Source organism: Pocillopora verrucosa, chromosome 1, assembly GCF_036669915.1.
Source record: "Pocillopora verrucosa isolate sample1 chromosome 1, ASM3666991v2, whole genome shotgun sequence".
Classification (NCBI taxonomy): domain Eukaryota; kingdom Metazoa; phylum Cnidaria; class Anthozoa; order Scleractinia; family Pocilloporidae; genus Pocillopora; species Pocillopora verrucosa.
The window spans coordinates 9,796,035-9,822,030 of record NC_089312.1 but is presented as its reverse complement, the minus strand read 5'-3'; the positions used below and the strand labels follow the sequence as shown (position 1 = coordinate 9,822,030).

At 38.6% G+C, this 25,996-nt stretch overlaps 1 protein-coding gene and 2 pseudogenes across 1 annotated transcript in view; 1 reads left to right on the top strand and 2 right to left on the bottom strand.

Moving 5' to 3' along the window:
* The window catches only part of LOC131768783 (uncharacterized), a 76,406-nt gene that overhangs the window by 35,783 nt on the left and 14,627 nt on the right, over window positions 1-25,996 (bottom strand). Inside the window, exon 6 of the mRNA XM_066166976.1 lies at window positions 13,389-13,472. Within this exon, the coding sequence (XP_066023073.1) occupies window positions 13,389-13,472 (84 nt within the window). The remainder of the gene's footprint in view (window positions 1-13,388; window positions 13,473-25,996) is intronic.
* Window positions 1,714-7,176, top strand: LOC131779817 (uncharacterized; annotated as a pseudogene).
* Window positions 6,527-7,899, bottom strand: LOC131780613 (uncharacterized; annotated as a pseudogene).

Sequence of the window (25,996 nt, the reverse complement as noted above, 5' to 3'; positions counted from 1 at the left end):
ACCAAGATCGGAAAACCAAACAACAGTGCCGAACCCGCCAACGAGTTCAAAGCCACTGCGGTTTTACCTTATGTTAAAGGTCTATCCGAACAGCTTCGCCGCTGCCTACAACAACAAGTCGTACGCGCTGTTTTCAAGTCGGAGACTACGCTAAGATCTCAGTAAGTACGACGAAAAGACGCTGTGGACTCGGCTAAAGAAGATGGTGTAGTTTACAGGATTCCCTGTGAATGCGGCAAGGTGGTTTTTCGCAAACTCTAATTTCGTTCAAGAACGTCTTTTGAATGTTCCGAATGCATGGTCTCCATCAAATCTTCGAAATTCACGCCTTACACTAGCTATAATATATCGTCGACCGTAATCTTAGAACCAATCTTGTGACTATTATCAGTTTTATTGAGGAATTTTCAGACTTCTTGGAACCCATTATTTTATCTCGTGATCCTCTTTTCTTAACTGGTGATTTCGACATGAGCTTTGATGATCACAATCACACGGCGGCTTGTCATTTCTTTGATTTATTGGAGTTGATATCATTAAATCGACGCGTGTCGGAATCAACACATGAACTGGGCCATGGATGTGATAATTAAGCGGAACTCAGATAACTTTATCAGTGGTCAACGTATGCCAGACATCCTGTTTTCGGATAATCTGACACTGCCATTCAAACTTAAAACAGCTTGACCACCCGCTGTGAGAGAGAAATGCCATTCAAACTGAAAACAGCGTGACCACCCTTAAAGTTAGCCTTGTTTCATTTAGGAAGTTGCGATCATTTGATATGGACGCATTTCTTGCTATGAAAAGTATCAAACACTGCGTAAGGGACACCCGTTCGTGGATGTTGAACGATAATAACGGAACAACATTTGCCATATAACATCGCTTATTTTTTAATTACGTTGGCTACCGATAAGAAACAGAATGGAGTTTGAAATAGTTCCAACTACTTTATGATTCGCTAAATTAAAAGTTTTGGGCTCCATCTTACCTAATTATGATCTCAGAATTTCTAAAAACAAATTCCTTTTAATTCATACCTGTTTTCACTCTGAAGCTAGCCTATAGGTGGATAATTTTTACTGCTCTTTTTAAATTCTTGAATGCACTTCCTGTGAACATAGGGGGCGCAAATACAATCGTAATCGCTCAATGGGCATTTTTAATCAAAGCGATTTACTGTACTTCAAATTTCTCTTTTAATTATAATGTAGTCTTTGTGGTAACCTTTCATTCATATTCCCTTTTCTTCATAGCTTTAGTTGATTGTAATATTTTAACTCTTAAACTGTGATGCACATTTGAAAATGTGATGGAATTTGCGCATCTGGATTCATCATCATTATTATCATTATCATTATCATTATCATCAATCTTAAATGGAGTGGTGACAGGACGTCCCACGGCTCCGCTATTTTTAAATACCGTTTTATTATTTTTATCTCTTTTAACCGTTTCACCCTCAATACGTATCCATTAGAACATCTATTAGACAATTGCAACGCGTCGGTACAAATTTGGTTGGAAAGTTAAAGTGTATATGACACGAAAATTTTTTTACTGTTTTTAGGTACTTAGATTTATAAGATAAACGGTTTGAGAGTTAAAATTTGAAAAAAAATGGTTTTAAGCATTTTTTTTTCCGTTCGAACTTCGCGCGAACGCGGCCTGAAATTTGTCTCCTCGACCGCGCGGCCAAAAAGTCACATGAGCTGAGGCTGTGACGTCAGGTTGTTGTACTCTCACTTGACGACATGGCGGAAAAGAAGAAGCCAGTGAGGGAAGGTGGACGCTATTGTGTCGCAGGAGCGCCCAACAATCAAAGCTGTACGAACACCAACTACACGCCAGGCATCTCGATGCACCAATTTACCGTGGATCGCGCTGTGAGAGAGAAATGGTTGAAATTTGTGCAGCGCCACCGAGTAGATTTTCAAAGAGCCGATTTCAAAGCATGCCTCATTGTGTTCCGTCCATTTCGAGAGAGGTTGTTACGAAAACAGCTTGGCATTTACTCTGGAGGGTATGGCGAACGCGAAGCGGAATAAAGTCCTCATCAAGGGCTCTATTCCCACAGTACATGCAGTTGTGTCAGAAGTTTCGGAAGAATTAACGGATCGCAAGTCAGGTAAGCAGTGATTTCCAGTCATCTTTCGATAAGGTCAAACGTAATCGATCAGAATTTATTATATTTTGGCTATAGTTGAGACGTGATGTATTAACAGAGTACGAGATGGAAGCGAAAAAGAGGAAAGTCGAAGAGGCGAGAGCATCAAGTTCTAACTCGTTAGATTTTCACGACGTTGTTGATGATAGAGTTGAGAAAAATCCGTGCTCCGATTCAAGTGACATTCATGAGAGCTCCATCAATACAGTTTCCCCTGCATCCAATGTTACAATTGCTGCTCCTCTTCTGGCATGTACCACCCATTTGACTTCACCAGTTGCCTCAACATCCGCAAATATTAGCTGTACAACGCTGATCAGTGAAACACCTCTCTCCGCTGATACTCCATTCCAAATTTTAACTCCACTGCAAGGCAGCTCTTGTGTAGACTGCATGCACAAATAAAAAGTGAGAACCTTGCAGAAACAAGTTTGAAGACTGCAGTAAAAGAACAGAAAAAAGAGATAAGAGGGCTAAAAAGTGTGAGTACTGAAATAAACCATCCTATTATTTTGTTTATTCTCTTGTACCTTCGCATCATGTAGAAAATCATTGTCCACATTCAACACACATTAATACATTATTATGCTGTGAATTACTCAAACATACATGTTTAAGGATTTTTCATTCATGAAGACAACAACTTTTGAATCCCCTTTGATGGTTTGCACTAAACAGAAGGTGACTGAAACAGAAACTGAGGAGGAAAATGTCATAGAGGAGGAACGTGGGCCTGAGGATTTGTTTGTTTGGTCAAGCGCTTGGAGTGATACAGAAACAGAAACAGAAACAAAGGATGGGGATTGAAAGTTGCAGAGGGGCTCCACTGATTCCACTGGAGAGGATGAGACTGAAGAAGATCCAGTGGATGAAGATTTAAAGAAGGATATCAGGTGGGTACTATTTGTAACAACCTTCTTTGCTTTATTATATTTCATAATCTTTTTCTTAAATAATGAAATGCATTCATTTACTTCTAAAATATAGTTTTCTGCTCCATTTTCAAGACTGTTTTTATGATTACTCTGGAACATATGGGCATATCCTCTTACAAGCCAGACTTGAAAAATAATGGAGAATTGCTCAAATTGCACACAGTCACTTTCAATATCTTCAAAGCAACTAGGAAATATAGTAGATAGGCATCAAAGTAAATAATAGGGTATCATGTATCACTTTAAATTTTGCAGAGTTGATTCTGACACTCCTGGGTATGATGAACCCAAGTTCATCATGTTCTACAGCATGCTGTTGCAACTGTTTACAATGTTCTGTTTCAACTGCAAAGGAAATTCTCCAAAAGCTAGAATGAGGCAGTGTGGAACCCTGGTCAAAGTGACTCAGACTTGTTCACAATGTCACCAAGAGTACTCTTGGAAATCACAACCAACTGTTCTGGGAAAATTCCCTGCTGGTAATATCCTATTGAGTTTTGGAGTCTTGGTGGTTGGTACATCTATAAGCAAGGTCTTGCTGGTGTTCCGCCATATGGGGCTCTGTGGATATTCTAGGCACACCTTTTTTGACATCAAAGATCTTTCCTGTTCCCAGCTGTCCTTCTATACTGGGAAAGATATCAGGCTAATCTGACAGAGAGTATAAAGAAGATAAAAAATGTGGCTTGGAGAGGGGATGGCAGGTTTGATTCCATGCGGCACTCTGCCAAATATGGAGTGTACACAATGTTTTGTACCACAACTTTGAAGGTTGTCCACTTTGAACAAGTTCAGGTAAGTTTTGTATGAATACTGGTTATTAGTGTATACCGCACAGGTGAAAAGTGCTTTTCATGTGTGCTGATTGGCTAGTTGGAAGTGGCTTGCAAATACTATTCACCTCCTCAACTGAAGAGACAAACAAGTGTCTCAACAATGTAATTTTTCAAACCTTTTCTTGGTTTATTGACAGAAAGAAATTAATTTCTTTGGTTGCTAGGTTTCTGTATGGTATATACCTAAATAATTATGATATAAATTATGAGTTCAATGAAATGGAATGGTCTGATGAATAATAGACAAAATGATAATGATGTTAATAATAATAGTAATAATAATAAAAATTACAAGAACCAATGATTTGTACAGTATTTCCTGGTGGTTTGATAACCTTTATTTTCTTGTTTGTCTCAGGCAAATTAAACTGGAGGCAGTCAACAGACTGAACTGGAAGGAGCGAAGAGGTGTTTTTCTTTTTTGGAGCATCTTGGTTTACCAATTGGTATTTTTGTGTCTGATAGGCACAGAGGCATTGCAAAATGGATTAGGGAGAATTGTGGCAACACCAAGCACTATTTTGATATATGGCATGTGGCAAGATCACTAGGGAAAAAGTTGTTGGCTCTGAGTAGAGAGAAAGGATGTGAAATTATAAAAGAGTGGATGAAGGGAATAAGAAAGCATCTCTTCTGGTGTGCAACCTCGACAAAGGCTGGGTTTGAGTCCCTCATCCTTGCCACATGGAATTCATTTTTGCATCATGTCAGCAACAAGCACAACAACCACCCAGATCCACTTTACAAACAGTGCTGTCATGGACAGCTTGAACCCAGGAAGTGGATTAGAGTTGGTATGAAAATCAATAATATACTGCATATCTTTTTCAACTTGCCATTGCCAGTTCTGTTTTTATTTACAATACCTCTTAGGCAAATAACTCAATCCACTGTTGTCAACAAACTAGACCACTGTGTAATTTCTTGCATATTTACCTTTAACAGGAACTGAAGCATTTGACAAACTGAAACTACTGTTGACCAAGAAAATGTTACTAAATGACATAAAGAAACTTTCACCAGATGCCCAGACAAGTTGCCTGAAAGGCTTCCATGCAACCTTGAACTATTGGCATCCTAAAATGACTTGTTTTACTTGGCTGGGGACTCTCAGCAGGTAATTTTGATTGTGTAGAAATGAGTTTTCTTTTTTCACAGATTTTTATTTTTCTAATCCACCAAGTCAATGATGTAGATTGGCCACCATAAAGTGTTCTAAGGCTTTCTTAGCTTTAAAACCACTTTACTGTGACCAATCTAAAAAATTAACTCAGTTGATAAAACCAAATTATTTTGTTATACTTCTCTGCTGATACAGCACCAGTTTCCTTAGAAAATTACCCCATTTATTTCTAAGGGAGTCACTTGTACTAATTTTATGTTCATGTCTCTTACTTAATCAGAATAGCATATCTATGTTTTGGTGTTTCTTTCCCCTAAATGATTTCCAATCATTTTTTTTGTATGAACCTATAAAATGGACATGAATTTGCTCATTCCTGAATTTTGTTTTGAGGCACATACTTACAAGTTTGCATTTCAATGAGAACTTACGGAGGGAAACACAAAGGGCATTTGATGGAAAAGAGTTTGTTCAGGTCACTTACCCAAAATTTAAAATGGGAGAGGAAGTTGTGTGAGAGGTGGCATGCCCACCTACCTATGGTAAGAATAAATATGACTACAGTGGATTAACTCTTATTTATAAGAAAAAAACATGAATGATGTTTTAATACTTTGCTTTACTTGTCATATTCTCTGGTAAAACCCTGATACCCTTCAAAAGAGTATTATTTCTTGTTTAGAAATACCCTGAACCTGAACTGTTTACATACCTTTTTGTATATTATAATATGTAGATATTTTTGTTGTTGTTGTTGTTTTCAGGTTATGTTGATGGTTTGAAGAAACTACTCTTCAATTTTCCAAAAGAAAAGAGGGAGGAAATAATTAAGAAGTATGCATCAAGAACACCTGAGCCCCTCAATCGGCAATTTTCAAAAAGATTGAGCAAGGAGGAAGCTATAAAGGTACATAACGCAAAAAAGGCAATGAAGAAAACAGCATTATTTCCACCTGGTTAGTTAATAGCTTATCAATCCATTCATTTCAATTATCCAAATTTAACATGAAGTGAATATAATATTCCAATGAAGTGTTAGTAAGTGTGAATTATCTCATTTTTGCCACCTGTCTGTGGGGGGCTGCTTATTTATCCACCTGTGGATATGCAACTCTCTACTTGAAGTTGGGAATACCTGTAGATGGGCTTTGTTGTTAAATGTAAATTTTTTATTCCCAACTCAAGACAAGTGAGAATGAAGCATATTTGTATTCAGTCTGGATTAAACACCATTTGTCATTGGGCATACAAAGTAACACACCTACACTGTAATGATGCACTCACATACTATATCACCATTGTTATCCTATAGAATCAGAACAAGCTTCACAACAAGCTGATGGCAACAGTCAACCAAGCAGTAGTCAATCCACTTCTAGACGCACCCGCAAAAGCAAGAGGCCATCTCATTGTCACAAGAAGAAAAGTGGCAAATAAAGTGACTCACAGTTTGTTATCCATGTCTGCTTTCTCATTGTCTTTATTACTATTTTTTGAAGTATATACAAAATGACATGGCCCATGCAAATGAAACTAAAACGGGAGCATTTTTTTATCACAAATTTTTTTTCATGGACCAATGAAGTACATTTACAAGAGTTCAATGCACCTCCCCATCCTGGACATTAGCATATCCCCTGTGTTGTTGTGTGTTGTTTTTTTTCCTCACACTGTGATAAACACGAGCTGGGAGAGGTTGTCTGTTTTCCCAGCCTATGTACCCACAAAGCCACCTCGTTGTCCATCTATATGCAACGGCTCTGATGAACCTATATGTAAACATAAAAGTGAGAAATGAAGACATCTACAGTTCAAGTAATTACCGGACCTTCATTCCTAACTGAATGACAGGAGACTAGTTTCTTATGACTGGAGAATTAAAAAATTAATATGAAACCACAAGTATCTCAATTATTAGGTCAAGCGATTAAAACAAGAATGACATAGAACTACATATTTAAAAGGAAAAAAACCTTACTCGTTTTCTGACCCTCCACTGCGGCGACGATAGGTTCCTCCATCTTGGCGTCTAAGAAGCGACTTGCAGAAGAACGGCGCGGTTCGTAATGGCGTTAAAGTCTTCATGTTTGGTGATACAATTGATTCGTTCGATCGAACCATCAAACATAAATTTCGCGGACGAATTAGAAACATCGAAACTCGAGGGCACCGACCAACATTTCAGTATCACACTGCTCGCATTCACACCTGGAAGAGGTAAAGGAAAAATTATCGGACAAACTTAGCAACGCAGGAGCGCATATCAGCCCTGCTTATGTTCCAAAGGAATCACGGTAAATCTTTCAACTTACCTTGAATCCACACTCACATTTCCTTCAAATCTAGACTCCTAAGTCGACGGGGTAAGTCCATCAATATCTGTTTCTTCTTCATTTGCGTTCGGGCTTACTTCTTCGCCACAATCCGCGAGCGGCTCATCTTCATATGGGATGATAACACCATCGATAACTCTGGTTTCGCTATCTGAACTGTCACTCTGCTCCCAATCGAGACCCGTAGAGGAGTCACACGATTCATTACTGACCTCGGAATCACTGGATGTCGCGGAAACAGACACGGCGGAAAGCGACGGATTTGACAAGTACGCGTGGTTTTGTTGTAAATTAATTTGTTCACTGATCAAGCGATCAAACAACGTAACGTCACAACCTTGTTTCTCGTCCCCAGTCTCCTGAGACAGTTTTTATTTAGAAATCGAGCAAGTTTTGCATGAAGAAAAGCGGTCAGAGAAAAAAAATTATCATTTTGTAACTGTCTCACAGCTTATCATACATATTGAACTGCCAAAATCCGGGGGAAAAATTTTCGTGTCATATACACTTTAAACAAGCAAACGAAACCAAAAACCGTATAACCAACATCGATGATAGTGAGCTGGTTGTAAAGAGGAACATTGCAAGATATGTCGAGGAAACAGGGCAAATTGAAATGGACAGAGCGTATGAATAGTGATCTTCTGGAATGCAAGAGAACAGCGAAGGATCTGATATCGTCTGTAGACCCTCCACGAAACGTTACCGGGAGGAAGAAGGGTTATATCGAAGTAATGGCAGATTTATGGGAAGAAAAGGGTTACGGATACTTGGGGCTAAAAAGCCAGAATTTACGGGATCAAGCCTCGAGATTGGAGAAAATGGAGCAAGAGCAGAACTATACACGAAATACTAGCACCTTATTCGAGAGTGGATACAGGTTAGAAATTGAGTCGGATGATATAGAAGAGAAGGCGCCCGAGGAAAATAATATTCAAGCTGACTTGCGAAACATTCAAAACAATAGCCCACAACAGCAGTTTGAAAATGCTAATTCCGTTATCTCGGATTTTCATCAGCCAGTAACAACCGAGAGTGGCAGAGTGCCTTCTCCCACGGGATTGGCTAGTACAATAGTCACAGATCAAACAAAATCAAACCAAATCTGCCCGATTATGAGTCGTTTCCTTCCGAAATAAAGAACAAAACATGGAGTAATATTAGCCACGCGAGCTTCTGTAATATTGTCAATTGTGTTTACGACGAAATCGTCTACTACAGGAAAAATATATCCAATGTACCATCTAGCCGTGCAGGGAAGAGTTTCATTGAAGAATTAACTTTCTGGATTAAGCAGTTCAATGCAGATTCTGATTTGAACTCAGTTGCCTTGAAAGCATTCATGGTGCTCCCAACTTTGATCCTGCAAAAAGCGTCTGCTACTTCTAAAAGCAAGGAACACAGCGCAGCAATAGAGGGTCGATTAGCTCTCTGGAAACAAGGGGACTTTGATTTGTTGCTTAAAGAAGTGAGGTTTATATAGGAGAAATTTGTGAACTCTAAGAAAGCAGGACGGTCGAGGACGTATCCAAAGTTTTTTGAAAACTGCTTCTGCAAGGAAAATTGTCAGCTGCAATGAAACTCCTAGATAACGGGAGTTCGTCTGGCCTGCTCGACCTATCACCCAGAGGCGGCTGATATTGCAGAGGAGAGTTTGTTCCACGGTCCAGTTGATTATATTCCACTAAACGTGTATGATCTCATAGACGAAGAAATCATTTACAACTCAGCAAGCAAAACCAAGGGCTCAGCATGGCCATCGGGAATGGACTCGGAGCTTTATAGGAGAATCCTGTGCTCTAAGAACTTTAAGACTGAGGGTAAAATCCTTAGAGAAGAGATAGCTGTGTTCACCACAGGCGGCCCAAGCTCCAGCTGTGAGATGATAATCTTGCGCAATAACAGTCATGGCGGAATTATTAGAGTTTGTATGGGAATATTTACGACCGCTCTAAGGAATAAAAAATACGTCAAATTCTCAAAAAATGTACCTCACCTTACTTCCACAGCGTATTGCTTGTTATCTGACCGCTTACTTTGATGAAAAGAACACATTTTAGCGAGTTGTCCATTTCGAGGTTTTCAACGTACATAAGAAAAGCCCAAGGCTGAACACTCCATTTCCGAACGCCCGATCTGAGAAGCGAAAAATTCCGGCGCAAAATGACCGGGCAGCCACAAATCCAACGCAGAATCCAAGCACACATACTGTAGTTTCATTTCAATTCCCTACAAATTCAATATTCTCCGTGCAACCGACGCTAAGCCGCAGTTTGCTTCAAAAATTTCCAGTTCAGAAGTTTCTAACAGCCCGCGTCCACATCAACCTTGACACACCACCGTTGAAAACCAGCTACGTAACCTTGCCTCCCTTTTAAACTGAGTCTCGCCGGGGACCCCATGGTAACTTAGCATGAAGAAATTCGCCCGCTCGACAAGAACCCTGGAATTAGACCAATCGGCGTTGGAGAGGTCGTGAGGCGAATAATGGGAAAAATGGTTAGCAGTTTTTTAAAGGAGGAAATAAAAGAAGCGGCAGGTCCCCTACAAGTTTGTGCTGGTCATAATGTAGGAGTGGAGGCTGCGATACATACAATGAGCCAAGTGTTTGAAGAAGAAGGAACAGATGGGATTCTGTTGATCGATGCAAGTAACGCCTTTAAGCAAATGAACAGGTCAGCGGCTTCGCACAGTTTCCAGATCACATGCAAAGAAATGGCGCACTATGTAATAAACACCTATAGAAGCCCATCTTGACCGTTTATCTGCGGTGGAGGTGAAACACTTTCACAAGAAGGCACTACGCAAGGGGATCCCCTAGCGATGCCATGGTACTCATTCAATACATCTATAATGATTCAGAATCTGAGGGCACACTGCCCGATGGTTAAACAGGTGTGGCTTGCAGACGACTCTGCTGGAGGAGGGAGAATCGCGCAGTTGTACGACTGATACAAGCAATTGATTAAAGAGGGAGAAAAGTTTGGATATCTCGTGAACGGGTCAATTAGCTAGCTGATTGTTAAGTCTGAGGCACTTGTAGATGAAGCAAAGAGGGTGTTTGGAGATGAAGTCAATAAACAACTGAAGGTCAGCGCCATCAAGTAGCAGTCATTGCGTCGCAAGAATACAAAGATCAATATTGTGAGGAGAAAATTCGCATATGGGAAGAGGAAATCGAACGGCTCTGAAAAGAGTCAGCCTCACACAGCGTACATTGTCTTCATAAAAGGGTGCAAGTTAAAGTTCACCTACTTCATGCGCACTATAGATTCGTTTGAGGATTATGTCGATCCAATCCAAGAGGCGATTGACGACCTACTTCTTCCAACTTTGTTCGGTCAATCAGAGCCTCTCCCTAACGAGGTGCGTCTACTTGTCACCTTAACAACGGCTCAAGGGGGTCTGGGCATGCCAGATTTGAGAGCTGAGGCGCCACAACAGTTAGCTGCCTGGAAGACAATAACTACTGCGCGCGTAGATTCTATCAAATCGCAGAGTACATTTATGGCGCCAGGCGAAAGCTTTACGGAGGAGCTTAAGAGACATCATCAGTCACTTCAGAGGGCGCGTGACGAAGAGAAAATGGAAGGCATTAACTCAACTCTTTCCCCAGATCTGCTGCGCGACTAGTTAATCAATCGAGAGACAAGGGCGCAAGTTCTTGGTTAAATGCGATGCCTCTCGCAGATCAGGGCTTAGCCCTTAATAAGCAGGAGATTAGAGTGTTACTAGAACAAGACAGCATCTGAAGTATTCAAGGAGCAAGAGGACGAGAAGAAACGCAAGTACCAGCAGCGGGTGCTAGATGTAGAGATGGGTTCATTCACACCTTTAGTGTTTGGAACCAATGGCGGAATGGGAAATGAGTGTCAGCGTTTCCTGAAGCATCTTGCAGATAAGATAGCTCAGAAGGACACCGAGCCGTATAACACCGTTATCGCATGGCTCAGGACACAAATCTCTTTCGAACATCTAAGATCGGCACACGCACGTGTGAGAGGATCACGAACACCTTTTCACAGCAAGATAGAACACTCCTCAGACTGCAAAATAAACGTCGCCACTGCGGGAATCTAAAGTTTTTTTCTTTGTTTTGGAGTGGGACAATTTTCAAACTAAATGCTTTTGTCTTATACATAATTTTGAATTTTTATGAAATTTCGTATGTTCATTTTATCAATTGTATCTTGAAAATAATCTCTAATTGTGAATAAAGTTATACTGTTATTATCACTATCATCATTATTATTATTATCATTTTTATTATCTTTACCATTATTATTATTATTATTATCATTAGATATTCCAGGAGTAAGTGTTGCCTCGCTCAAAGGAGGAGCAATACTTCGAGATACAATCGCTTTCTGCCATCTTCGAATCGAGTGGTGGTACAAGGCAAAGACAATTATTGACTTTTTTCTTGATATGATGTCAAATCCGCTGGACTGAATAAATTGTGTTACACATGCTACCGAGCGCCCTAGAGTGTCTTTCCAATTCGGGAAGGAACGTCAGTTTTGGGTAGAAAAACTCACATATCATTTAATCTAGTGCGACGGTACCATAGCTCAAATAATCCACGCAGCTAAAGAAGTTTCTTGTGCTTACAATCAAGCCGTGGTTTCGCAGTACAGGAAAGGGGTTTAAAGGGCCTGAGCAGGAGAAACTTCGACACCGTAAACAATGCACAAAGAAGAAAACGTTTTCGCTCTCTATTTCTGTTAAGAGAACCAAGTCAAAATAAAAGATGGGGAAATATTCAAAAGATACCCTTCAAACATGCTGATGAACGAGCTAGAGTTGAACTATCGATGAAACAGTGGCTGACACTGTAAAAAGATGGTTTCGTACTTCGTTTCAAAATCTATGTATCACAACAGCTGATTCTGACAGTTTTTCTTTTTGAAGATTTCGATGAAAAGCTCCACCACAGACATGTTCTGTCGGCTGTAATCGTTCGTACGCGGCATTTCGCAAACACTTTCTATCGGTTTGAAAGAAATCTCGACACAACGTGCTGATTGATTCACGTATTTTGCAAAAAAAGCAAGTGTTTGAAGCGATCGAAAATAAGTCACGATGGCACTTTCTCCAAAACAACCTCGTGTTAAAGAAAAATGTTGAGTCAGTTCGTAGAAATTTATATGAGTTATAACCCAGATTAAAAGGAATATCTGCATGGTGCGTGACAAAGTATATAATTAAAAAAACTCCTGATACGATATAAATAATGTGCAACTATTTTTAACATTATCGGATATATCTTCATTGGCCTCACTGAAATTAACGTAGTGGCTTAATTAATATTTCATTATCCTAAGGCCGAATAGCATTGTTTATTTGCATTTTCTGAGGTTGATACTATCTGCACATCCAAGTAGAGGTAATGATTTCAAAACCATGAGACACAATTTTTCGATTACTTGGCTGGAATGAAAATGAAATCTAAAATTTGAAGAAGTAATAAACAGATTGTTATGATAAACTTTATGTGCCATCCTTTGACCCTGCATGGTCCATCATTCAAATATCTGAAGCTGTTTACCGATTGGAAATGTATCATAAGGATAATCGTCGCTCGTGACTACAATCGATTCATTGTTTATTCAGCCTCATTTATTGAATTAAATTGATAAACTTAACGAAATATTTAAAATCATCTTAAAAAGATGTATCCTCTAAACCCCTCGGGACACACATTTCAATACTTACTTTGAGGAACCCTTAGGGGCAATCATTTTTTCTGATTAAACAGTAACAACACGGCGAAAAAACTATTTCGTTACCGTCAGCTATAATACAAACTTTGTGAAACAAGAGACTTTACGTGATCTTATTAAGCAGTTATAGACGGTCAGAAAGCGGTGGCTTGAGCTATTGGATGTTTGGCTTCATAGTTAACCACATTTAATTTCAATTTATTGATTTCTGATATTTTGTTTTGCTCTTTATTGACGTTGATTTGTAGTATATAGGAGTCTTACTTACAGCGTCAACCTCCCCCATTCGGAAACCTTGATGCCAGCGAACACTCCTGCCGGTAAATCTTGTAACTGGTTGTTGGACAAGTCCCTGGAATAAATAAGTCATTTTAACAAAGTGTTAACTTTGCTGTATGCGACGTGTGTGTTTTCCTACATCTTGAAAGCTCCCGATACTTTTTCAAAATAATAACATTAACGTTTGTATTTACCTCACATTAGTGGATAATTAGATCAAGTTACTCTACCCTTAGATCCTAATGCAAAATAACATTGTTCGATTAATCTGGTAACGTTTCACACCATCTGGTTTTCTGAGCAGTGGTACAAATTTTAAAGATGGCGAATACTTTGATCAGATTAATTGCTTGTCGATGGTTAAAACTCGATCGCGAATTGAAAGAAATGGAGGACACATTTTAAATCACCTGTTGTTATATTCCTTTTATCTCGCTGGTGATAAGACCGAATAGTTTATTGGAACGCTAAGTGACCAGAGAGAATCTTTCAGTCAAAACAATGAAGAGTAACGTTGATATTAGCACATGCCTGTGATGTGAAATTCTTTCGGAAATCTCAACAAAGATTTATTATCATACCTAATATTAACTGAATTTTTATTTGAGCCACGAGCACTAATTTTTTATTGAGTGCCATCCATACAAGAATAACGGTTGCACTGGGCGTTTTTAGTGCCGATTGTATTTATGTGGTCTTGAGCAGTAATGTAGAGACTAAATGACTGTAAACATATGAAAATCATACATGTGAACTGCGAATAAACAAATGAATATGGAAGCGATACTCGCATTAATGAACACTACTCAAGCGGTAGTGAAATTAAGGTTCAAATCCCGTACAGGCCTGAATTTTTTTAGGCCTTTTTTATTCAATTACATAGATGATTTTACTTTATATTAAATTGATGAGCAAACAGTATGGAGTTCTGTTAAGTCTTCCATCGATAGACTTTTACAACGATAGTGGATGGACGACTCTCATTCAAATTCTGAAACACATGCTCAAAACTTTGAATCTTGATGATCACGTTTATCATCCTTCATGCCAATGAATGTTTCAGGAGCTGATTCCTTACTTGGACTTTGTTTGTTTGTAAAGCGTCTTAATGTAGTTCTGCGTCATATGATCATTAGTCTGAACGTGTTTGTACAATATCCCTCTGCCTTCCTTTTTTTAAGTTTATGTTGCCGGAATTTTAACTCAAGATTTCACTGGTTCCCAATGGATCGCATGCAACGCGCAGGTTTTTTTTTTTACTTTTTTTAATTTTGCGCTAATTTTATAACGTACTTGATACTCGTGCTGCGTGAAAAGCTTTATACATCTCCCATCTATTACGGGCGATTTTACAGGCGAATTGAACAAGAAAAACTGTCCAGCAAAAATAAAACCTTCGATCTGATTTATTTAACAAAACGTAGCAATAGTTTGAGAAGACAGTAAAAATACGCATGATCGGTCTAAAAGTCAATCACGATATCGTAACGCAATAGTGACTAACGCAGAAGCGTTACGCGAAAGTGTCGCAAATCAGCTCCGAACCAGACAACATCTTTGCTGGTCGCAGCTGGTTATTAGCAGGTTTGCACCCATTGGCAAAGTGATTCATCCTCCTTCAATGAAAACCCCTGGCTGTATTCTCTGCATGCCTCACAAGTGGACGCGTGAATTCTAAAAACTGCTGTCCTACAATTAACGCAAATGAAGATATTCGCGCGCCCAGTTCAAACACCCATTGGCTGATTCCTACTGAGTGCGTAGTTGTCCGCCCGGCTCTCTCCTCTCCCCGTCCATCATACCTCGCACGAAATCGTGTTCAGGGCGCCACTACCGTATGTGATTAGATATGTCAATTTTGCGAAAACATATATTCATTACAACAACGTAGATTTTCGACACGAGATGAGAGCGAAACTGGTTCATGCTCATTGCTTTTCCTTGGTTTTTAATAAGATGTTAATTGAAAACGCTCCGTTAAGATTACCGAATGTCTAACGCTGAATGGTATGACGGAATTTCAAGCCTCCCACCGACTCTCACCGTTCTTTGATCATCGATCGATCATGGATTTTGATCATCCGATCCAACCTAAATAGGGAACTTTTACTTTTGTTTTTTAGCGTTCCATTGCTTACGGCTTATACTTAATTCTTGAATGTTGTCTGTTGTTACTCTTTATAAAAAGATTAGCTTTTCAGTTTCTCGTATTTCGGCTGCTGTGGTGGTGACTATTTTCAACTTGTTCTCAATGAAAGTTCCTGTCATATAATTTATCAGTCTGACTGCCCTTTCCCAGTCGGAGAACCTTGACACGCTGTCGATGTGGCTAAACTTCTTCTTGACTGTGGTCATGCGCACAATAGCCTTGACTCAAGGATCTCATATCTGAATATCGAAAATTTCTCCTCCTTAAAATGAAATATTCTCTCATAAAGGAATGCAGGCCCTCTGAGACAATTAGATTTTATTAGTTCCTCGTCATTTCCCCGGCACCTCCCTGGGGCGTGATTGGCTGGATTATTCTTAGGGCCAGTCCGCACTACGCGAAATTTTGTTCGTTTTGCAAAAAAATCTCTCAACGCGAAACCGTTGTCAATGCAAAAGATTTGTTTGACCCACCAAAATTTTCCCAAGTGCCACCAAACTTCAAAGATACTATCAACTAACTTTGGAGGCCTGCAATTTTTTGTCGGGCGAGAAAATCTATTGTTTCTTGACGGATACCCTTCAACTGTTCATCCTATTTCGTAATTGATACCAGACTAAATGGTTTTATGTAAAAGTGGTCTCTCTCTGAACGTAGCCTCTTAGAGCGTAAATAAGTTGTCGAATGATTCTCTCTCCATTTTCAAATGTCTACGGAAAAGGGCTGCAGGGAAGTTACGCTGGTGCATGCGGATTTCAAACCAGGATTCTACAGGTCGAGGAAATGTCCAATACGGGTGAAAACGACGGCGGCGTCGACAACTGTTGAGTAGCTAAGTAAAATTCTTCATGATCCGTAAAAGCCGAATCCTTCCCAACAAAACCAGAAGTGATTGTTGACTAGCCACGATCAAGTTTTGTATGGCAAGCAAACAGCAAAGTAGAGCCATTAAAACATATCGCAGGGGCATTTAGCTTTGCGATCAGTCTTTGACCGGAAACGACTTAATGGTAAAGTGGAATTAATTTTCAAGCCTCCCACCAATTCTCAACGTTCCTTGATCATCGATCGATCATCGATCCTTGCTCATCGGATCAAACCTTATTGGGAACTTTTACTTTGGATTTTAGTATTCAATTCCTTACGGCTTAGACTTCATTCATGACTGTTGTCTGTTTTTACTCTTTTAAGATAAGCTTTTCAGTTTCTCGTAGTTCGGTTATTGAGGTGGTAACTACTTTCAACGTGATCTTCATGAAAGTTCCTCTCATATAATTTATCAATCTGACTGTCTTTTCCCAGTCGGGGAACCTTAACATACCGTTGATGCGGCTAAACTTCTTCTTGACTGTAGTCGTGCGCACGATAACCTTAATTTGAGGTTCTCATATCTGATTATGGAAAATGTCTCCTCCTAAAAATAGAAATTGTTCCCTCGTAGGAACACAGGCCCTCTGAGATAATAAGATTTGATTAGTCCCTCGTCATTTCCTCGGCATCTCCCTAGGGCGTGATCGGCTGGATTATTCTTGGTCTTAATGTATCGAGAATATGAAAGTTATTTATAAAACTTTTGAGTTTGACTGACGAGCGGTGTGAGGCTGGAAAGGAAAATGCTCGCCGAAGCACAGATTAAGACTACGAAATTGAATGGTTTTTGTTTTACTCTGGAGATAGCTGAACCAGAAAATCGAGAAAAGTCTAGTAATCCCAGTGGCAAAGAAGTATGTGTGAACGCTCACTGAAGACTGCGAAATAAATCTTTTTTTTTTATAAATTTGGAGACGGCTGAACCAGAGAATCGAAAAACGGCTACTAATCACAGTGGCAAAGGAGCATGTGTGTATGCAACATATAGAGACAGATCAGTTTGCGCAGTGGCGTGTGGTCGTGATTGTATCACCAGCTCAATTTGTCTCCGTTTCCTATTTGCTCTGCGCTTTTGTTTAAATCACTCCCTATTTTATCCGGATAATTTCATTTCCTGAGTATGCCGTGTCCTAAACATCGATCTTACACCGGCATCATTCTCCGCTTTTAACCTCACTCGCCTTCGCTCAGCAACTAGTGGCGACACTAGTTGCTGGTCCAATTAATACGACTTTAGCAACAAATAGTTGTACTTTCAAACGTAGACGACGGAACCATCACGATCATTCCAGTCTTGCGCAGATTAATTGTGTGTCCGATCTTCATCAGACAACAACGGCCATACTCATCTTACTAGGTGCACGTCAAATGCTCGCTCTATTGTTAATAAATCTGCACTATTTGTTGATTACGTCTATTGATGTAATGCTGAATTATTTTTTAAAACTGAAACCTTGTTATCGGATAACGACCCTGTAATTTGCAATGCAAAAGCTTCTCCTGACTTCAAGCTATTTAGTTTCTCCAAAAGTACTCCTTAAGGTTGGGGTACGCTTCTTCTGTTTACTTTTTTTTTTTTTTTCAACAGCTTTACTGGGTATGACTCATATAATAATAGTACAATAATACAACACTCGATAAAAATCGAAAGTACAAGACACAGCAAGAACAATTATCAAAAGAGCAAAGTAAAGCCTGGTGCGAATTGTACACAAGAACCTTTGCGAGGCGACGCCCATAAGATAAAAAAGGAAACAAAATCATGAACATTGAGATCGGTTGCACCATTCAGACATTTGAACAAGAAAACGAGGACACATGACATCTAAAAAAGAAAACAAGAATCAAAAAAATAATGAGCTGCTTTTTGGTCGGTTTTACGCAAACTCTAATTTCGTTCAAGAACGCCTTTTGAATGTTGCGACTATCTCGTCTCCATCAAATCTTCAAATTCACTGGCCTTAATATATCGTCGACCGTTCTCTAAGAGTCAATCCTGAGACCATCATCACATGGCAACTTGTCATTTCTTTGATTTATTGGAGTTGATATCATTAAATCGACGTGCGTCGGAATCAACACATGAACTGGGCCATGTACTGGATCTGATAATTACGCGGAACTCAGATAACTTTATCAGTGGTCAACGTGTGTCTGACATCCTGTTTTCGGATAATCTGACACTGCTACTCAAACTGAAAACAGCTTGACCACCCTAAAAGTTAACCTTGTCTCATTTAGGAAGCTGCGATCATTTGATATGGACGCACTTCTTTCGATGAAAAGTATCGAACACGGTGTAAGGAACATCCGTTTATGGATGTTGAACGATAATCTTAAACTGAACAGCAACAAGACCGAATTCCTTATAATTGGGACACCACAATAATTATTGGGAAAATTGAATAACTGTCAGTGCACGTGTTGTTGAGTGGAACATCGAACCTGTGCCCATCATTAGCAGTAAAATATCTGTGTCTGGTTTTATTCCAGGCTGTCTATGCCAACAAACGTCACAAATATATGCAGCTTTTCATTTCACGTCGACATTATTTACCACATTAGAAAATATCTCTCACAACAATCAACTGAGGCCCTCATTGGTGCGTTCATTAAAACCCGAATAGACTACTGCATCAGCCTCCTGTATTTATCACCAGTTTGTTTTAATACCTAGACTGTAGCGGATAAAGAATGCTTGGGCTGGACTGATTTTCAGAGAACAAACATTTTGCCATGTAACATCGCCTATTTTTTAGTTACGTTGGAGAAACAGAATGGAGTTTGAAATGATTCCAACTACTTTTATGATTCATTAAATTTTAAGCTCCCTCTTATCTAATTATGATCTCAGAATTTCCAATGACAGATTATCTTTAAGTCATACCTGTTTTTAGTCTTAAGCTAGCCTAGAGGTGAACAATTTTTACTGTTCTGTTTAAATTCTTGAATGCACTTCCTCTGAATATAGGGGGTGCAAGTTCAATCGAAATCACGCTTTTTTAGATGGGCATTTTTAATCGGGGCGTTTTTTTCTTTTTGGTAACCATTCACTCGTATTCACTTCTCTTCATAGCTTTAGTTGATTGTAATATTTTAACTCTTATGATGCGCAGTTGAAAATGTTGTAAATTTTGCGCATCTAGATTCATCATCATCATTATTATTATTGTTATTATCATTATCATCGTTAAAAATGCCCCAGTCTTATCATTGTTAAGGTGTAGCTTTGTTAATTAGATATTCCAGGAGTAAGTGTTGCCTCGCTCATGTATGAATGTTATCCACTAAAGAAGGAGCAATACCCCGAGCCACAATCGCTTCCTGCCATCTTCGAATCGAGTAGTGGTACAAGGTAAAGACGATTATTGACTTTTTTCTTGATATGATGTCAAATCCAAAAGAAACCTTGATACAACGTGCTGATTGTTCACGTATTTTGAAAAAAGAAAAAAAAAGCAAATGTTCGAAGCGACCGAAAATGAGTCACGATGGCTCTTCCTCAAAAACAACCTTGTGTTAAAGAATAATGTTGAGTCAGTCCGTAGTAATTTAAATGAATTATAATCCGAATTAAAAGGAATATCTGCATGGTGCATGACAAAGTCTATAATAAAAAAAACTCTCGGCACGATTTAAATAATGTGCAACTATTTTTAACGTTATCGGATGTATCTCGCTAAAAATTTAACCTGGCCTTACTAATATTCAATTCTTCTAAGGCCCAATAGCATTGTTTATTAAGCATTTTCTGAGGTTGATACTATCTGCACATCCAAGTAGAGGTAATGATTTCAAAACCATGAGACACATAATATTTAAATTACTTGGCTGGAATGAAAATCTTATCCAAAATTTGAAGAAGTAATGAACAGATTGTTAAAATAAACTGTATGTACTATCCTCTGACTCCTGTATGGTCCAATATTCAAACATTTGAAGCTGCTTACCGATTTGAAACGTCTCATAAGGATTAACTTCGCTCGTGATCATAATCGATTCGTTGTTTATTCAGCTTCATTTATTAAATTGAATTGAACTCGCCTACTGATAAACTTAACGAAATATTTTGAATCATCTTTAAAAGATGAATCCTTTCAACCCCTCTAGACACACATTATTTCAACAGTTACTTTAAGGAACCCTTGGGCTAAATTTTTTCTACTGATTAAAAAGTAACGATACGGCGAAAAAACTATTTCGTTACCGTTAGCTTTTATACACACTTCAAACTTGTGAAACATGAGGCTTTATGTGATCTTATTAAGCAGTTATAGACGGTTAGAAAGCGGTGGCTCGAGCTATTGGGTGTTTGGCTCCAAAGTTAACCACATTTAATTTCAATTTATTGATTTCCGTTTTTTTTTTTTGCTTTTCATTAACGTTGATTTACAGTATATAAGTCTTACTTACAGCGTCAACATCCCCTGGTAGGAAACCTCGATGCCAGCGAACACTCCTCGTGTTAAATGCTGTAACTGGTTGTTGGACAAGTTCCTGGAATAAATAAGTCATTTTAATGAAGCGTGAACTGTGCTGTCTGCGACAGACACTAGTGGATAATTAGATCAAGTTACTCTACCCTCGAGAGATTCTGATGCAAAATAACATCGCTCAATTAATCTGCCAATTTCAAGGCACACCATCTGGTTTTCTAAGCAGCGGTACAAATTTTAAAAGATGGCGAAAACTTTGGTCAGATTAATCGCTTGTCGATGATTAAAACTCGAATATTGAAAGAAATGGAGGACTCATTTTAAATCACCTGTTGTTATATTCCTTTAATCTCGCTGGTGATAAGACTGAATAGTTTATTGAAACGCCAAGTGACCAGAGAGAATCTTTCAGTCGAAAAGATGAGGAGTAACGTTGATATTAGCGCATGAATGTATTGTGAAATTCTTTCAGAACTCTCAGCAAAGATTTATTAACACACTAAATATTAACTGAATTTTCATTTGAGCCACGAGCACTAATTTTCTAGTGAGTGACATCTATTCAGGAATAGCGGTTTTACTGGGCGTTTTTAGTGCTGGTTGTCTTTACGTGGTCCTGAGTAACATTGTAAAGACTAAATGACTGTAAGTATATGAAAATCACACATGTGCACAGCGGATAAAGAAATGAATATGGAAGCGATCCTCGTAGCAATGTACACTACTTAACCAGTAGTCAAAATAGGGCCTGAAAAAAATTCAGCAGTAGTAAAAATAAGTTTCAAATCCCGTACAGGCCTGAATTTTTTCAGGCCCTATTTTCACTTCTGCTTAAGAATTATTCATTACTGCGAGGATCGCTTTCCTATTCATTTCTTTATCTGCAGTTCACCTGTATGATTTTCATATATTCTACGGTCATTTATTCATCACTTCACGGGTTTATTTGGAACCAACATAATGATCAGCTCCCAGTTGACTTGTTAGCTCAGTTGGTAAAGCGCTACACCGATATCGCAGAGGTCATAGGTTAAAATCCCGTTCAGGTCTGATTTTTTTTTTTCAGGCCTTATTTTCACTACCGCTTAAGAAGTGTTCATTACTTCGAGGATCGCTTCCATATTCATTGTTGAGACTTTTTTCATGCCATTATGAGCGGTTTTGTGGCAACTAACGTCGAGCATTCATCAGGGGTATTATAGCGGTTGTATTTAAAAGCTCACTAGCGATGTCTTCAAGCGGTTGCCTCAGACAGTTATCAAACGGTTGTCTTCAGGCCTTCATCACCGCTGTTGAAGCGCTTGCCTTAAACCGTTCCTCAGCGGTTTATCAGCTGTTGCCTCCTGGTGGTCTCGCAGCGAATGCGCCTCTGAGCGGTTTTTTTGTGGCTACTGCCTCCTACAGGAGGCGAAGCCGCATGAGTTGTCGAAATTAGTGAGTGAGTGAGTGAAACAATAGAATTCTGATCTTGACCCAATTTCGACCTGATGTTTCCCGATGCTACTCATAATTATTATTTTTTTCGGTGTGTCTCATTGATTCGACATTCGCATTCGATATGCATTCGATACACAGTTGAGTTCTCTCTTTTTGTGATTTCTAGCTTAGAGCCACTTGCACATTATATTTACCGACTTTACAGTTCTTGCCGTGACACTACGGAAGTCAATAGAAGACGTTAATCATCTCACAATCAATTCAGGATTGCACGCGATTAAAAAAAAAGTGTTTTCCTTTCAGAAATAGGTGTGATCGGCGCATCGTGAAACAGAGCAGATTTTTTTTCTGTGAAGAGAGAGCGTTTTACCGTTTAAATCAGATGTCCAGATCGGAAGACATAATCTTTCAGTTCTTGCCGTGACACTACTAAAGACAATAAACATCTCACAATAGTTCACAGTGGCATCCACCGACGCATAATTGAAATCAAAACTTTTCCTTGCAAAAATATCTCAAAAGATGTGATCTGCACATCATGAAAGCTTTGCGAAATTTTTTTCTTCATAAAAAGAGAGCATTATTCTGTTTGAATCAGCGGCTTATGCCGAAAGAGCCGCTAAATTTGCGATGCGAGGAAATCGGGGCGTTTTTTTCTTTTTGGTAACCATTCACTCGTATTCACTTCTCTTCATAGCTTTAGTTGATTGTAATATTTTAACTCTTATGATGCGCAGTTGAAAATGTTGTGAAATTTGCGCATCTAGATTCATCATCATCATTATTATTATTGTTATTATCATTATCATCGTTAAAAATGCCCCAGTCTTATCATTTTTAAGGTGTAGCTTTGTTAATTAGATATTCCAGGAGTAAGTGTTGCCTCGCTCATGTATGAATGTTATCCACTAAAGAAGGAGCAATACCCCGAGCCACAATCGCTTCCTGCCATCTTCGAATCGAGTAGTGGTACAAGGTAAAGACGATTATTGACTTTTTTCTTGATATGATGTCAAATCCAAAAGAAACCTTGATACAACGTGCTGATTGTTCACGTATTTTGAAAAAAGAAAAAAAAAAGCAAATGTTCGAAGCGACCGAAAATGAGTCACGATGGCTCTTCCTCAAAAACAACCTTGTGTTAAAGAATAATGTTGAGTCAGTCCGTAGTAATTTAAATGAATTATAATCCGAATTAAAAGGAATATCTGCATGGTGCATGACAAAGTCTATAATAAAAAAAACTCTCGGCACGATTTAAATAATGTGCAACTATTTTTAACGTTATCGGATGTATCTCGCTAAAAATTTAACCTGGCCTTACTAATATTGTGTCTTAGCTCTCGGGGGTCTTCGTTTTTGCTAAAACCGTTTCGTTTAAGCGTTTCATCAGCAGTGTTGCAGTGGTTGTATACCACAAGCGTTCTTTAAACGACCTCTCTCAACCAGAATGCACTGCTGTGAAGTGGCCATTCTCAATACTTTCTGTATAACAAAAAGGGAGGCCAACTTATATGTGATATTATTCGGCTAAATATATCTTTGCAATCTTGACCGAGAAACGGTTTTTTATAACCTCATTTAGTTTATTTAAGTATCTGTCGTCTGTTTGCTACGTTTTTTTTTTTGTCCTTATCATTCCATGTTCACGATAACGAAGCCATCGACAAGAGGTCGTCCTGTACGAAATGAAAGCCTTAAGGATTGGCAAGATAACATGCTGAGAGTTTGCAGAGGCCATGCTATACAGCATTTCAGTGGAAATTTAATCAGAAAACTCCTCTCGGCACCTGCATTGGAAGGTCTCTGTCTCTTTGTATTTTTATGCGCTTGCACGTCAAGGGTCGAATGTCAGTTTTGGGGCCACACGAGACCATTCCTGACTTGCTTTGCTTCTTAGGAGAAGCAAACAACGTTCTCGCTCTGAACTTGGCCTTACCATTCAAGACTTTCACACTGCGACCAAACTGCATAGTACACTGTTTGAAGGGAATATCATTCTTGCACCCCGAGGTCAGTTATATTACTGAGTGAAATTGGTTCAAGCAAGACTATCAAACAGAGATCAAATGTTATTGTTTGTGGAGGATACAATGAGTAATTGAGAACTTTTTTTTCTGAAAAATGTCCTTATTTCGTCAAAAAAGTCTGATTTAACTTTAGCAGACTCGCTTAAATAATTTATATCACAGCTATCGTACTCTTCACACTTTGTGTTCTGTTCGTTTATGGAATTTTCAATCTATGCAATCACTATAATATTAACAAATGGTTCATTTCCTATATTTTCAAATTTAAACAAAGCCGAAGGCTATTTTACCAGGCCAAGTTCAAAATGGTTGTCTGAACAATGAAATTTTAGTTCTTCCGTCTTTAAATATGCTGCCCGAATTGGAGTGAAAATTTCCCGAAATTACCTAAGGACTATTATGTCTACCTCAAATGTAACACAGATGTCATCTTTTTCATCAATTTATCGTGCTATGGTTCTTCCTACTTGAAAGCAAATTCGTACACAAATTTATCCTTGGGTCATAATAACAAAAACAATAAATAGTAACTAAACAAGCGAACGCCAACGGAAAACGAACGAAAAAAAAAACAAAACGTGTATGTTAATAACAAAGTCTTTCTTTTTCTTTTCTTCTTTATCTCATTTCGTGGCACTTAAATTCAATTTTGTTTTTAACCTCGCAAAGAATTCTTATTTGAAGCTGAGGACAGCTCCATCTGAGGAGGGAAAATATGTTAAAAGACAAAATTGGCTTTTAGCAAGAATTTTCATCATAGGTGTTTTTTGACTTATTTGGACGTTGAAAATGAATGGAAATAATATATTAGCATAAGCCATTCAGTAAACATTGTAATAAGCCAATTGATCACTTCTTCTTACTTTTGGCGGTCTTATCTTAAAGGTAGAGTTTGGTTACCTTTTCCTTATCGTGATGGTGAATTTGACATAGAGACAAATGTTTTTGCGTAAACTGCGGTTTGCGGCTAGATATCAGTATATTTCCATTATGTTGCTAGAAGATGATTAATTACTAAGAAAATGACTCTACCTTATAAGAATTGATCCCGTACAGGAGTTTCTTGGAAGTAACCCTTCCTTATGCTTTACGGCTTTAATATTCTCGTTTTTAGGTTAAATCCATGTCGAATTCCCGATCCGGAAAATAGTTTTTAAATTTTAATTCAGCACGTTCGACACCTCTTTTTTAGAGGTGACTTAAAGTGTAAACATGTAGTACTTTTCATCTTCCGCACTGAATTTGTAATCAGATAAATTATACGACTGGCACGTAGCTCTTTTAGGGGCGGTACCTTGGGTGTGCCCTTTCTTCTCCGAATTTTGTGTTTATTCTGCTGTTATGCAACAGCCTTCAAGGAGGGTCTGAATGGGGTTAAGTGTTTAGTGTTATTTGCCTATATTTTTTAGTGTTTACTGTTAAATTGGCCATTTTTTTAATGTTTACTGTTCTTAAAAAAAATACTGTTTAGTGTTTGAAAGGAGACCCCAAAGTTTTTTTTAAGCATTTTCAAATTTATCTGCTCTTTTAAATTCTGCAAGAAAATCAAGAAAATCACTCGCGAACAGTGAGCCAAAGCTAAAATGCTCTTGTCCTTAGAAGTGATAATGCGCCTTACTAGACCCTCAGTCTAGATGTACTTAAGGGGATACGTTTGGTAATCCACACAATAGTT